Source organism: Amphiprion ocellaris, chromosome 3, assembly GCF_022539595.1.
Source record: "Amphiprion ocellaris isolate individual 3 ecotype Okinawa chromosome 3, ASM2253959v1, whole genome shotgun sequence".
In the NCBI taxonomy this organism is placed as follows: domain Eukaryota; kingdom Metazoa; phylum Chordata; class Actinopteri; family Pomacentridae; genus Amphiprion; species Amphiprion ocellaris.
This window is the reverse complement of record NC_072768.1, coordinates 16,524,020-16,539,426: the sequence shown is the minus strand read 5'-3', so window position 1 is coordinate 16,539,426 and position 15,407 is coordinate 16,524,020. Positions and strand designations below refer to the sequence as shown.

Here is a 15,407-nt window from a genome sequence, read left to right as displayed (position 1 = left end):
AATGGAGCGCCATATACGTGAGACGTCAACTTACTGTTATATGTTTACTAAACAGTTAACAATGCGTCCTTGAAACTCTATAACAATATTTGTGTATTATAATAGTTACTATACTAATAAGTAAACGCTGTAGTCTGCAAGAGTCACGATATCAGGGTCACTGTCAGACAGTAGAAGAGGAAATATTAACAACATCGACCGACAGAGGGCAGAAAAACCTCTTCTTACCTGGTAACCAAGAGAAGAAGAAATGGAAATTATCTCGTTCTCAACCGCTCTACTAAATAATACAAAAAGCTAACAACCAAACCACCATGTTCGGTGTTGGTTAAACCATTTATAGGCTTTAAAAGAAAGTAGCGCTCGTGTCCCCTAAAAGGTAGGTGGAGTGAGGCTGAATGAGAAGAGACTGTGAGGGCAGTAGCTTGTGTTAGCCGACGTTAGCTAACGTTAGGCGCATTGATGTATGACAGCGCTATGATACAGTAGCACTGACTATTACGAGGTTTTTTTCTAACGAATAGAATTTAAGTTGCCAAATTTGGGTTAATGAAAAAGTTATTATGGTGTTCAGTTATTTCACTTCGTCAGCTCATACGCAACAGAAATGAAGCAATTCAGCCGCAGTCACTGGGCTATGACAGTTAGCTTAGAATCTGATTCAGTGTCATCAAGGCTAGTAAACAGAGTTTCTGTATGTCAGTTGTATTTACGATACTTGCTATTTACTAGAGGTGATGGGAATTAAAACTATTCACATTTTCTGTTATGTATGCAGCTTGTTCATTGTGCAGTCATCACCTACTGATCATTTTCTCTCTTGAATAAAGGGGACACTGGAGCTATGGCAACTGCACAGTCTGTGGCAACGTTTGCAGTGTGTGTCCTCATGATAACAGAGCTTATACTGGCCAAGAAAGACTACTATGATATCCTGGGAGTGCCGAAAGGGGCTACTGAGCGCCAGATAAAGAAGGCTTTCCACAGGCTTGCAATGAAATATCACCCAGATAAGAACAAGAGCCCGGATGCTGAAGTGAGATTCAGGGAAATTGCAGAAGGTACAGTCAATTTATTTTGGGAGAAAGATATTGTGTGAATTCATGTACTTTACAGCACGTGGTGAAAGCTTGTTAATGGTGGCGTTAGCCCTTCCCTTTGCTTGCAAATATATGAAAATAGATAGTTTCACTTGATATTGATGATATTTGATGTTTTTAATTACCTATTTTTAATGAAGACCAGGAGAACAAAGGCACATTTGGCAAAAACGTTAACACAGCAATGAAAAACGCACAAATACATACCTTTACAAATCTAAATAAAAGTAAATAATGGTAAAGACATCAGCTCACCTGATACAAAGTTAAAAAAAAAAAAAAAAACAAGTTAAATCCGGAACTGCAATTAGGGTCACAAAGCTAGGTAGAGGTGAGGGATACATGATTGTGGGTGTTTATAGACTGTGAAGCCAGTCTCACAAAGGCAACACCCAGCCATAGCCTTCCCTGGTGGAATATCAAGGGATAAGATGGGCTGTTTTGAGTCAGGTAGACAAAAAGGTTGGGGTTGTTTGTGCAGTCAAACTTTGCGTTTTCATCATGTGCTTTAATGTCACTTTGCATTATGCTATTGATGAAGTGTCTATCACTAGTACAGACTGCTATCTTTTCAGGCCTTTGAATGATTTTGCATACCATTGCCTTAAGACTTTGTCAAATATAGCTTTTTTTTAACATTGACTGGATATTCAACTTCTTCCACTCTGACTGAACCCTGTTTTTCTTTGTTGTGTGCAGCTTATGAAACTTTGTCAGATGAGACCAGAAGACGAGAGTATGACAGGTTTGGTGACACCTCTGAATACTTCACTGGGGAGACGAAAGGCAGACAAAGACAGGGTACCCATCAGCCTTTCAGCTTCAACTTTGATGACATATTTAAGGACTTTGACATCTACAGCCAGAACAGGCATGCCCGTCACCGACGACACTTTGATGAACACTCCAGGTCCCACAAGGAGTCCCACAGCAGACATAAGAGACACTTCCAAGGCGGTTTTGGAGCAGGTATCTTTGATGATATGTTTGATGACATGGAGAGAATGTTTACCTTTGACAGACATGGCAAACAGACTGAAAACAGGTTTCATAGTGCATCAAAGCAACACTGTAGAACGGTAACACAGCGCAGAGGAAATATGGTAACCACATACACAGACTGCACTGCATCTTAAGATGCGAAGCAAAATGATTTTTAACTTAAAATTGCCTTAAGAGGATATTGTTTTACTGATTAAGTAGCAGAAAGCCCATTAGTTTTGATGCTGTGAAATTTGAACAGCGACGTTGAGAGCTGACAGTCACAGAATGACAAGCACTGAGTACACAGTTTACGTAGTTTAGTTCTGAATTCAAATAAGCTATCTTTTTTTCAAGATATTCACTGTGTATGCTCATGAATTTGTTTATGATTGTAGTAGTTTTGATAAGAGTTTAAGTAAGCTGTTAGGGAGTATTTTGTCAGTGTTTTTTTTAAGCACCTTCTGAAAATTTGATGGTGAAAAATAAAGATGTCTTGCTCAATATGGCACAGCAATGCATATGTCAGATCACCACTAGTTCTCCTACCGCTTTTTTGTACAGTTTTTAGTTTCTTTGTATAGGCTCTGCTATTGTGAGCCTGAAGTCACCACTATAGGCAGAAACAATAGCAGCCTGTGGAGTTCTGCTTATGGTTGTGAAATAGACAGCAGTGTCAACAAAAACCTGTGACCCTCCACATGTTGGTTTTAGTTACCTACATCTTCTTGAAATGTTCTTACACGCTACACTTTTAGTGACTTTGTTAAATGTTATGTATTGTAGCATTTGTGGTTAAATCATCTTCAGTGCAACTGTAGAGCAATTTTAAATATGTGTAAATATTAGTAGGAAAGTGGCAATGGAGAAATGTTTGTGGCTTACATTTTATTTGAAGTAGCCTCGATATTAACAGGTTTGGCTGAACGCTATCGCAACAGCACTGCAGTTAATATAATTAATTGTGAAGCTGGTAATGTTCTGTTTTCTTAAACTGATGTTTTTCCAACTCTGTTGCAATTTTTAACCGAATATTTTGTTGTATTGATAAAATTGTAGGTACGTCTTACAATGCTGCACAACACAACAGAAAAGCATCAAACACTACAGCCTCGAAAATAACCCACTCCACTCTAAAAAAGCCTCAACAACAATCAGTGAAAATGATATAGGTTTCACATAGGTATTGCAGAACTAGTAGCATTAAATTGCACTGTATTTTGCAGCTGTTTATTGGCATGATCAATCTGTACTTTACTACGATTTTCAGGGCATTAGCCTACTACATATTTTGTAGTTTGATCACATAGTGTGTAGCCTGTACAGCTCTGTTAGTTGCCTTCTTTTGTTTTAACATCTGATGTGTTAGATTGCATCTCCATAGCTGAAATAGGCTGCAAAATGTCATACAATCTTATATGAAGTGTTTTTTTGTTACTGCAGTTAAGTTATTTCTAATTTAAGGTCCTGTTTTACTGGAGGTATTTTCATTATTCTGTATACTTTATAGTGGCAGACGACATTAGATTGAGGCCACCTTTATTTTAAAAAAATGTCGTTTCTGAATTCTGAGTAACACGTCTTCTTTTGAGTTTGTAGATGGGGAGTATTAAAGCTGAATTTACAATCACGTGAGAAATCTAACCAAAAATCCTCAAAGGTATTAGCTTTTGGTGTCAGACAAACTACAAAGAATGTGCTATGTGTAAAGTAACTCGCAGAGGATCGGTCAGAATGTAAGCTTTCTGCAGTACACATTAGAGGTTTATTGACTCATTTTACAAGGCTTTGTATTTTTAAAAAAAATCATTATGAAATGCTGCATATATTTTTTCAGTGTAGGTATACTGCAGTACCTCAGTGTTAAAGAAATACTGTATATATGCATAAATACATCAATTCTTGGCATATTTTCTTAATCTGGTTGGTTCTAATGCTGTAGTAGATGAAACACTTTCCCTGACATATCATCTGTTCTCTCATTCCACTAAAGTAGTTCAATTTGACACTGTGCTGTGCAATATTTATATATTGATGTTGTTGTAAAATGACCAAAAGCACTTTCAGTTTTGTAAATAAAATGTAGCAACAACACTGGGTCGTTTTTCTTTCCTGTGTGCTCATTTCAGTGTGCCAAACGCCTGACATATTAAACACTTTATTTATTTATTTATTTTATTTAGCCAGGAGAAATCCCTTTTAGATCAAGAATCTCTTTTTCATGGGTGTCCTGGCCAAGATAGGCAGCAGCAAATAGCGTTATCATGGACTGCATGAGCATAACAGTGTTTTGCTTGGCTTAAACACAACTTTGGTGATCCAAAAGCTATGTGTTAAGTCAGAATCATAGAAAAAAAGAGAGAAAACATTTGTCTGAGAAGTGTTCAGTACAGTCAGTTAATTTTCCAGAGGGTAGAAATGCGTATAAAATAGCTGTGGTCATACCGGTTGTATCACGAACATGGTATATATTGATGGGCGTCGCATAAATATTTTGGTGTTCGCCTTAGTTACCGTTGCCTTGAGGAAAAAGTAATAATTATCTTTCTTTTCATTGGTGGAATACACACACTATGTCACCTGTAGGAAATGTAGTTCGACCAAATTTGAACTCCGAACAAAGTACTTTTGAGCCGTAACCTACTCAACTCCAACTCCCAGGATGCAACTGTGAGCGGTCGTGTGCGCAGTTGTTGGCAGATCCAAAGAGACGCCAGTAGCTTTAGCTGAGGGACATTGAATGACTTTGTACCCGTGTGTTGGGAACGTTCAGAAAGTTGTCTTTTTGACAGGTCGGGATTCGTATCGGAGCTAATGGAGGCGCTTATACCTGTCATAAACAAACTGCAGGATGTTTTCAACACAGTCGGCGCAGATATTATCCAACTGCCGCAGATAGTTGTTGTTGGAACCCAGGTGAGAAACGTCACTTTGCTTTAAGGCTAGCAAGTTAGTTAGCCTGCGACAACTTATTGTTTTGACTGCTGCTATTGTCTTCACCACACCTTTTCTTTCAATTTCGTGCTGGTGCAGTACTCACAACTGTCTCGACTGACTTCATGCCTTTGTTGGGCCTTTTTTTAGTTAACTACCAACGCAACTAAGTTAGCATTAGCCATATGTGGTCTCACGTTTAGACTCAGTGTTTGGCAGTGACAGTTGACAGGGACATTTGTCCACATGTTTCAGCCTTCTGTTCAGTCTCCTAAACATAAAATGAAGTGCAGTTTTCTTCAAGTTCATCAGATTTGCATAAACAGTTTCCTCTGACCATATATTGGTATTCTTTATGGAAAACATGTGTCTTAAAATTGAAAACACACAATATAAATTGCACTTAAGCTGTCATTTTATAGAGCATCTGACTTTGACTAAATGCAGTGTAATGCATTTGAAAAGCCCAGCAGTAAGTCCTACAATCACAAGTTGCAATATTTTGTTTTTGCTGACACTGTTTCAGAAAGATTTTAATGTATTATAAGTGATAATTAGTCTACAATTGTCAACATAAAGGGGTTCAGTGATGGAAAATGTACTCAGATTTTGTACTTAACTGAAAGTAACAATACTACTGTGTAGAAATACTTGGTAGCGAGCAAAAGTCCTGCATTCAAATCATTGCTTAAGTAAAAGTACAAAGATATTAGCCTCAAAATATACTTAACATACCAAATATAGAAAGGATTGGATAATAATTATTGACACATTCATGTGTTAATCACTCTATAGTTACAAGTGGTAAAGGCGAAGCTGATTTTAATGACCTTATTTACTGCTGAGTCATTTGTAGATATCCTCATGGGTATCAATAAAGTTTTATCTTAATCAGATGCTAAGGTGTCACTGCTGGACTTTTCAACAATTGGTAATCCCAATTTATTATCCCAGTGTATTATATTTAGTGGTTTTGTTATTGATCTAGATATACAAATAACTAGTAATATTTGTTATCAAATACATGTAATGAAGTGTTTGCTTCTGAATTGCAGCGCAGTAGGACTACAAGTAGTAGACAATGGAAATACTTAAATACAGTTATCCTTATATTCTACGTAAGTACTGTACCTGAGTAAATATACTTTACACCACTAAAAAGGGTGAAAAGGCTATTACATTTCTCGAAGTATTGTAACACTGTACAATTCAGCAGCCCTACAAACTATTAATGACCATAAAGTTGAGGTGAGTCTGCATTATTCTTCTCTAATACAGTTTCACTGTGTCCACGTCACTGCCTTGTGTACAAGAGCCTAATAGGTTTAAAGTGGCAGATTTTCTCTATCACGTTTCGTTTCACTGGTTGGCTTATGGGATGTGACTGTCTCAGCCCTTTTGGCAGACATCAGAGATAAAGCAAGCTAAAGGACGATTTAAAGGCCTCATTTGGGAGCTTTGCCCTTGTTAGCGTTCTGCAAAGGTTAAGATCGACCAAAACCTCCAATTAGGGGCAGCTCTAACCAAAACTAGGTGGCAAGCATTAATAATTGGTTTTCTGCAATGTGTTGTAGCCATCATTAGAGCCATCTATATCAGTCAAAGTAACACTAGATTTACTGCTGTGCCACCAATTTAGCCCTAAACTCATTTTACTGAAATAATTTAAGAGGAATCTGTGAGCCAGGTAAACTGAATGAGGTATTTCAGTTCATCAGGCCTAATTAGAGACGACTACCTCAAACATCTTTGCATATAATGTGAAACTTACCCGTAATATTGGTCCTAATGGCATACGGTGCTTACCTATTGTGTGATTAAATGCTGTACACAAATTAAAGGCGTGTTCAACATGCGAATAATGCCAAACATGCACTATTAGCTCCTAGAGCATTCCTACGGACAACTCCCTGAACAATGACTTAGTGGGAAGTCCTAATGGTGACTGAGAAGCTAAATTTAGATCAACTCCTCTATTCAAATGTAGTTGAAGACTCAATAGTCTCTGAAAAAGTTTTTTCAGTGGAAATGGCCTTAAAGACTTGAATAAATAAAACCAAAGTCAGTCTAGTGTTTTGTGTGTATCTGCCCGATTTCTGCGGTCAATAAATGACTCATGCATACTTCAGCCTCCACATTTAGTGGTTTAGTTTATGATGTTGCTGTTGTTGTTGTTGTCGTCTACAGAGCAGTGGGAAGAGCTCTGTTTTAGAGAGCCTGGTTGGCAGAGACATTTTGCCACGCGGCACTGGCATCGTCACGCGTCGACCCCTCATCCTGCAGCTCGTACACATCGACCCAGATGACAGCAGAAAAGCCAACGAAGAGAACGGTATCATCACGTTTTCCTTATCCTCTGTTTGTGTATTGTGGTTTGCTTGTCATGAGGTTGGTAAATGTTAATATTGTCCTGCAAATTAAACAATTGAATCATCAATATTTTACATGTATGTGCAATATGCTATAATGCATAACAGCTGGGGCAGGACCTGATTTTTGCTGCTATTGTTGTGGCGTTTTAAAACATCTAATTATAATATACTGGCCAACACCAGACACAAACATATAACTTAAATAAATAATCTTGATATTGAACCCATTTTTTCAAATAGTAATTGATAAATTTGACGTGGTTTGGTGATTTTGCAGAAACCGTATCAGTAATAGTAGCCCTGAGTGGAACAGCTAGTGCACTTCCACACTAGAGTTAGTCATCTAAATGTATGAGGATGTTGCAGTGAGTGCATGATTCAGACAGACAGTTGGAAAACTAATATCATTTCAGCAGTTGGGGTTCTGCAGTGTGCTTCACCTTTACCAAATAAGTGCATAACTTTTTTGACTCAGAATCAGCATCAGCATTTAGTTCTTAGTGAAAAGAACAGGGGACTGAAATGTGCCAAGATCCTGCATGTATTTAATGCCGTCCTCTGGGAATGGCCTCACTGTGACTCTGCACTGCTGCAGTCTCATGCAGGAGCTGCAGATAGCCAGGCTAACCCTTTTGTCTCCTGTCATCTCTCTTTAACCACAGAATCCAAGAGAAATGGGCGCCTTTACAGAGGTCTCCTTTTCCTTGTTCTTTGTCTTATTGTATTTGTATATTACATAACCCCCACCCGCCACCCCCACTCTTCTTTTTTGCCCATTCTACCTCATCCTGCCTTGTATTTGTGTAGCTTTTCTGAAGCTGCCAAACCGCGTGGCTTCATGTATTCAGCACATGTCCTTCCCTCTATGTAGGCTGGTCTCTGTCAGTTGAAGTTAGAAAATGAGAATTAGGTTATTGCTGTTAAAAAATGATTGTCTTGTGCTTAGTTTTCCATTTTAAAAGTCATTAGCTTCGTCTAGATCACTAACAGACTCCAACCTTGTTATGTTATAATGTTGATTGTTGCAGCTAAAATCATTCATTTGTTCTTTAAAGATTTCTTTGTTCTCTGCTTCCCAAAATGCAAGTTTTTTGTTCTTTCTTTAATTTTTTGCTTTTGCCTATAATTTGCTCCCAATACTGTTGTGCGAAAGCACCGGTTGCTCCAATGATTATTTTGCTTCGTTCGTTTTTTTTTGGCCAAAGTTCTTCAGCTGTGGATGTTTTCTCTGAAAATTTTTTCCATCCCATCTTTGCCAAGAAACAAAAGTCCTCCCTTGAGACATTATCATAGGGATGATAAGCATAGTAACATTGTTCCCAAGGCCACATCTGTCACATAATCTGTAACTATAACATCTGTCGTCCACTTTGCTTTTCCACAGGCATCGATGGAGAGGAATGGGGCAAATTCTTACACACCAAAAACAAGGTAGAGCGTTCACCCTGTTCTTGTTGCTTGCCAGAAAACAATACTTTCATTTGAGGTTTTCACCACTGCTGTTCTGTGTATCGAAACACCTGAATATTTGATAAACTCTGGTAATTGTGATATACCAATGTTCTGATTCATAATTATGGATTTGCAACAGGAGGACATTTTATATACTGGTGTCATGTTTACATAAACAACATCTACAACCTGTAATGAGATCGGGCACACACCCTGTCAGCTGCTAAAAATATTTATATGGCTGTAGGGTAAATGTCCTCCAAGGTTGAATTCTGTTTCTGTGCTCCTTTTACAGTAGTTCTTCATCTTTGAACAAAGAAACCTTTATGATGTCCTGATAGCCTCATGACAGTAAACAGCATTTTCTCAGTATTTCTTTGTAAACTCTCTCTGTCATTTTCATTTTTTTGTCCCTCCCTGTTGCTCTTATTGTTTGAATTTCAAGAACTGATTCTTGCACTGATGTTGCTTGTCAATACCATCCTTAACATGTGTGGTCAAACTATTGTTTCAGATATACACAGACTTTGAGGAGATCAGACAAGAAATCGAAACAGAAACAGAAAGAATTTCTGGCAATAACAAGGTATGCTAAGTGCACTTATTAATACAGAACATGAAAGGTAGTAAAAAAAGTTCCTCCGTGGAGGAAGTGGATCATGCTTAACTGTCAGCAGCAACCTGACATTATTGTTTTATTCCAGGGTATTAGTGATGAACCCATTCACCTGAAAATCTTCTCCCCACATGTTGTGAACCTCACATTAGTGGACCTTCCTGGCATTACAAAGGTAACATAGGTTTCCCTTATGCTTTCCCATGTCCCAACCTGTGCGTTCTATGACAACTAAATAATTCTGCTAATGAAATTTATGCAGTGTATCTGCAGATCTTTAACAGTCCAAATAAAGCACCCAGTTCAGCTCCTTCAAAAGACCGTTCAAACATTTCATTTACAAAGTTCTTGAATATTTCTTGTTGCCTACTGTATTCAGTCAGACTACTTTTAACTTCTGCAGCGGGAATGCAAGCAGATGTTATACATCTGTAAACTGCAATGATATACTGTGGTTATAGAGGGCTGTTTAAAACTTTATTGCTATCATTGTTATCCATAGAAACAAGATAGGAAGCTAATTGACCCATATTGTGCCAGAGCAGCTTTAAATAATTTTAATAGTTAAATCTACCTGTCCATTTTCTGCCACTTGCCTGGGTCTGGGTCATGTTAATTGACTAATCACAGTACTAAAAAATCTTGTTGTATATACCTTAAATGTGGCAAATGTTAATAAATGCATGTAGTTAATAATTATATGATTATAGGCCTTGTTGTCCCTGCCTAGTTTTACATGATTTTTTTGACTGATTTAGCCACTTAAAATGTTTTTGAAAAAAGTAAAACCCTGTAATAGTTTGAACTCCATGTTTATTTTTTAAAACAGGTACCAGTGGGAGACCAGCCCAAAGACATAGAGATCCAGATCAGAGAACTGATTCTGAAGTACATCTCCAATCCCAACTCCATCATCCTGGCTGTGACTGCTGCCAACACAGACATGGCAACCTCAGAGGCACTCAAGGTGGCGCGTGAGGTTGACCTTGATGGTACCCTTGTTTGCTCTTCCTTTGCGTTTGTTGTTTTTTCCTTTTAAAGTGGCAGTTGACAGAATCCTCCCTTTTCCAATTTAACCTTGGACCAGGCAAAAAATGTGAAAATACAGCCCTCTTCCTGCAGTTTTCCCCCTTCTGTCCTGAGCCCCTCCTGCCAGGGGAGCACGGTATATGTATAAAATACAATCAAGATAGACTTCAGCATTTAAGTCTAGCTTGAAACAGGATTCAAACCTCACTCTCCTTAGTGAAAGTCTGCTGTTTAAACCTTTTTACCACTATAGGCTACTTCAGCTGTGGAGTTCATACTCTTGAAACTCTCATCTGATGTGGCTGAAAAGACTCATGATTGCCTAGATTCTTCCATCACAACCTTGATTTTGTATAACCTGAAAATGGAGCCAAGAGGCGGAGCAGAGATCTGGTCTCAGCTTAGACCATTTCAATTACAATATGCTAAAAGGTTATTACGGATTTTTCTGCCCACTGACACTAAAAAAAATACTGCTTTCTCAGAATTTACCCTTATTCTTATTTTCTCACTTGTGCGCTTTTTGCATTTCTTCCCACAGGAGTGTTTTTGTAACTAGATATGTGTGTTTGTCTGTGTTTAGGCAGAAGGACACTAGCAGTGGTGACCAAGCTGGATCTGATGGATGCTGGCACAGATGCCATGGATGTCTTGATGGGCAGAGTCATTCCTGTCAAACTGGGCATTATTGGAGTAGTTAACAGGTATTGATGCTCAGATAAAGTTGCATTGTGGAAAACAGTAAAACAATAGAAACATAAATTTCTAAGACCCACACCCAGTCATAATTTTTTTTGTTGCATTTTCTTAGGAGTCAGTTGGATATCAATCAAAAGAAATCAGTAGCAGATTCTATCCGTGATGAATATGCCTTCCTACAGAAGAGGTACCCCTCCCTCGCAAACAGAAATGGAACCAAATATCTGGCTAGAACTCTGAACAGGTATGGTGTCAAAATGTATGTATTTATTCCATCTTAAATGTTATCTGTTTACTGTTTTGTAGTGTAATAAATGAAATCTTTTGAGGTTTACATCCACTCTGACAAAGTGAAATATGACAGTAACTTCTGAATCCTCTTAGTTAATAACCGATGTAGTCTTTGACAAGTCTCCTTCTTTGTTTTTTAATGAAATTTAAAGCTGATTTCTTTGATATTATAGGTTACTGATGCACCACATCAGAGACTGTCTTCCTGAGCTGAAGACGAGGATCAATGTGCTGGCAGCACAGTACCAGTCTTTACTCAACAGCTATGGTGAACCTGTTGACGACAAGAGCGCCACGTTGCTGCAGCTCATCACCAAGTTTGCTGCAGAGTACTGCAACACCATAGAGGGCACGGCCAAATACATCGAGACAGCTGAACTGTGAGTTACACAACTCTGAACTACATGTACTCCAACATACCACTAAGGGGTGCTAGCATCGCTCTCTCTTGAATGATCTACTGAAAACAGATTCTTCCTGTATGTTTTAGTTTGGTCTCTTTTCCATTTTCAGATGTGGTGGAGCAAGAATCTGCTATATATTCCATGAAACGTTTGGTCGCACTTTAGAATCAGTCGATCCTCTGGGTGGCCTGACAACCATCGATGTGCTCACGGCAATCAGAAATGCAACAGTGGGTTTCTGCCATCTATTCTATATATCTATGTTATAGGCTTAACATTTAACGTTGGGAACACTCACACTTTAATTGCCTTTTACAGGGCCCGAGGCCTGCTTTATTTGTGCCTGAGGTTTCATTTGAGTTGTTGGTGAAGCGGCAGATCAAACGTCTGGAGGAGCCCAGTCTGCGCTGTGTGGAGCTGGTTCATGAGGAGATGCAGAGGATCATCCAACACTGCAGTAACTATAGCACGCAGGTGAGAAACACCTCAGCATAAATAAAAATACACATTCCAGTTATGACTGACTGGTATGTGCAAATACCCAGCACTGCGATCTCGAATGCTAATTCCGTTGATTGTTTGTCTTTTATCGCAGGAGTTGTTGAGGTTTCCAAAACTCCATGATGCCATAGTCGAAGTTGTCACCTCCCTTCTCAGAAAAAGACTCCCAGTCACAAATGAAATGGTCAGGACCTGCTCACACTGAGTAGTACAGAGTTTTAGGGAAGTTACAGTCCAGCCCAAGTCTGATTAATCCATTTTCTGAATTTGTTTTCAGGTTCATAATCTGGTTGCCATTGAGCTGGCCTATATCAACACGAAACACCCCGACTTTGCTGATGCCTGTGGCCTCATGAACAACAACATAGAAGTAAGAGATTATCTACTGCTTTCATGGACACAAATAAATGTCTCTTTATAAAATACATGTATTTAATACAGTATTTTTAGATCCTCTCCAATAATCTTAGGCTGACAGTTTTTAATAGTAAAGACGTGACCTCGCTTAGCATTAATCTTAATGCACATTTCAGTGGCAGCACAGCACAAATAAGTGAAATGTTTATTAAAACAACTAATGAAGCAGTTTTATGAGTCACGGAAACCCTTTTCTCTGCTCCTCTTCTTAATTTTGACGGTATATTTGTCAATCTTTTGTTTTTGTAGGAGCAAAGACGCAATAGAATGAGAGACTTGCCCCCTGCTGTTCCCAGAGACAAGGTAAGGTCCATCTATGAGATTCACTCTCCTGGTCTTTTCTTGTAACAGGTTTTAACAGATTTTCTATCAGTCTCTAGCACAGTCGCATTCAGTCTGCTCTCAGCAAAGAGTTGGACAACTTCAGATGTCTTCTATATTTAAATCTAGCAGTTATTCTCTCCACATTACAGAATGTAAACCTAATCCACACCTCTGCCTTGAGCTCCTGCCAGTTTTCTGTCCACTCTTTTCTTCCTTATGTCTTTCTATAGTCCCTTAAAGGCCCAGGTGGCCAGTCTCTCTCGCCCACTGAGCCTCCTGCCTTTGAGGGCGAGGTCCCCAAGGTGTGTCCCTTACACTCACTGCCTGTCTACATCTGACCACTTTCCACCCCCAGGCCTTTTTTTAATTACTCTATAATCAGCCAGAACCCCCTCTGTGCCTTCAGTGGCCCACAAATGTAGTGGGTTGGAGGAGTAGTTTTTCTCTCTTACAACCTAACTGATGTGACCTGTGGCCTTCCCTCTGTAATGTACATCTAACCCTTTTTCTGCATGCTGGTCACACTTACAGAAAAAAAAAACACAACTCCACATTCAACCCTTTTTTTTTTGTCGTTGTTGTTTTAAAAAGCAGAAATTAAAAAAAAAAAAAAAAGAAAAAACCTTTACCAGCCTTTGCAGGGTGGGTGATATAGATAAAATCTTCTGAAACAGAAGATATAATTTAATAACAACAGTATGAAAACTCTGATCAAAAATACACAAAAGGACTTATGTTTTAGGCCAATCTGACCAATTCAATAACATTAACAATCACTGTCAGCATTCTATCAAATTTCCAAAGCAAAAAGTATCTGTCATTTTGAGAGATCTCTATTGTGTCATGATGAACACCATCATGTCACCCACACCTAAGCCTGGGTTATGTCATTTTTGCATGCTGCTCATCTGTGTTTTCCACCAGTCACTGCTCTGGATGAACTTCTTTGCACTGAATTCAAAGAAGGCCTTGGCATTCTGCTATTTAACACTACTGTGAAATCATAACATGTCTTATGAATGCAGGCAGATTTGATTAACCTTCTTGATTTTAACCTCTTTTCCTTACTTTCTCTGCACATGAAACATTTACAGACCTTGCAGGTGTTTGAGCATTTACCCCTGACAGATCCTCACCCCCGTCTCTCTCCTCCCTGTAGGCAGCAGCCAGCGGCCCTCAGAGCGTTCCTGTCGGTGAGCAGGTAGACAACGCAACAGGCGGCTGGAGAGGCATGTTGAGGAGGGGAGAAGAAAGTGTAGCTGGTGACAGAGCCATGCTGCAGGCCCCTGCAAGCCCCCAGAAGGGCCACGCTGTCAACCTGTTGGATGTGGTGGGTACTTTGCATTTGTCGATATGCATGAATTTTAAAGCTTAGCTGCTGATCTTCAACAATAGTAAGAGTTTTAGAGAAAGATTTTGGGTAAGCTGCCGGGGCTCCTCTTACATCCCATGTTGTAATAATAATAATAATAATAATAATAATAATAATAACAATAACAATAACTATATATGGATGGCACCTTTTGAAAAAAAAATGTAGACAAATAAGATCTTAAGCGTGCACAGCACCTTCAAGACAACAGCCGTTGGAGCGACAGTAAAATGGATTATGATTGGCAATACAATGTTAGATAATAAACTAACAAGTGTAAATAAAGGATTCAAGACTGTGTAGTGATATTGATAGTGTCATTTTAACCTGAGGAATTTAAATATTAGGGATTAAAATCCTACAAAAGTTTTATGAAATACTGCTTTGCTTGACTATAATATATATATTAAGGCTAACTTAACCTAACTAATATAAATATATAATAAGACCCCACCACTCTATTGATTATGAAGATTAACTTGACAAAATAGAGCTAAAATGTGGACTCTTCCTGGGTCCCCTTTGAGCAACCTATTTTATCTTTTTTATTTGTATGTGTTGGATGTTTTTTTGTGCTGTTATATGTTATGACACCATAAATTCTAAACACCTTTTTACCAATGCTGTAAACGTACTGTAAATCCACTATTGCAGTGAATGCTTTTATCGAGATTTTTGCCCATGTCTGTATCTTAATTTCTTCTGTCTTATCCTAACATGTGCATTAACAAGCACATTTGATTCCTTTTCATTGCCAGCCTGTTCCGGTGTCCAGGAAGTTGTCTGCTCGGGAGCAGAGGGACTGTGAGGTCATTGAGAGACTCATCAAGTCATATTTCCTTATTGTTCGAAAAAACATCCAAGACAGGTAAACGTTATCAGCCCCGTTATTTTTTCATTTATCTGCCAAGATGC

General features: G+C 38.6%; 2 protein-coding genes across 5 annotated transcripts in view; both read left to right on the top strand.

The window, feature by feature from the left end:
- The first annotated feature begins 119 nt into the window (after nt 1-119).
- Nucleotides 120-4,175, top strand: dnajb9a (DnaJ heat shock protein family (Hsp40) member B9a). Its single transcript, XM_023267925.3, has 3 exons — nt 120-379; nt 831-1,061; nt 1,800-4,175. Exons 2-3 carry the CDS (start codon nt 845-847, stop codon nt 2,234-2,236), a joined length of 654 nt encoding a protein of 217 aa, XP_023123693.2. The 5' UTR covers nt 120-379; nt 831-844; the 3' UTR covers nt 2,237-4,175.
- Nucleotides 4,176-4,784: 609 nt separating this feature from the next.
- Nucleotides 4,785-15,407, top strand: part of dnm1l (dynamin 1-like) — a 12,703-nt gene continuing 2,080 nt past the window's right edge. Inside the window, exons 1-18 of one of the 4 annotated variants that reach the window (XM_023267927.3) lie at nt 4,785-4,997; nt 7,203-7,347; nt 8,050-8,079; nt 8,772-8,818; nt 9,354-9,425; nt 9,544-9,630; nt 10,285-10,447; nt 11,068-11,188; nt 11,296-11,427; nt 11,648-11,854; nt 11,988-12,108; nt 12,197-12,352; nt 12,474-12,563; nt 12,657-12,749; nt 13,046-13,099; nt 13,351-13,422; nt 14,280-14,450; nt 15,251-15,360. In XM_023267927.3, the coding sequence (XP_023123695.2) occupies nt 4,896-4,997; nt 7,203-7,347; nt 8,050-8,079; nt 8,772-8,818; nt 9,354-9,425; nt 9,544-9,630; nt 10,285-10,447; nt 11,068-11,188; nt 11,296-11,427; nt 11,648-11,854; nt 11,988-12,108; nt 12,197-12,352; nt 12,474-12,563; nt 12,657-12,749; nt 13,046-13,099; nt 13,351-13,422; nt 14,280-14,450; nt 15,251-15,360 (1,973 nt within the window). In that variant the 5' untranslated portion in view covers nt 4,785-4,895. The remainder of the gene's footprint in view (nt 4,998-7,202; nt 7,348-8,049; nt 8,080-8,771; nt 8,819-9,353; nt 9,426-9,543; nt 9,631-10,284; nt 10,448-11,067; nt 11,189-11,295; nt 11,428-11,647; nt 11,855-11,987; nt 12,109-12,196; nt 12,353-12,473; nt 12,564-12,656; nt 12,750-13,045; nt 13,100-13,350; nt 13,423-14,279; nt 14,451-15,250; nt 15,361-15,407) is intronic. The other 3 variants (XM_023267928.3, XM_023267929.3, XM_023267930.3) reach the window with 3 other exon arrangements.

Excerpts from the sequence above, each read along its gene's own strand:
- dnajb9a (XM_023267925.3), top strand. The coding sequence starts at position 845 with ATGGCAACTGCACAGTCTGTGGCAACGTTTGCAGTGTGTGTCCTCATG. Across the intron at positions 1,062-1,799 it reads ATTCAGGGAAATTGCAGAAG|CTTATGAAACTTTGTCAGAT; the intron begins GTACAGTCAATT and ends TGTTGTGTGCAG.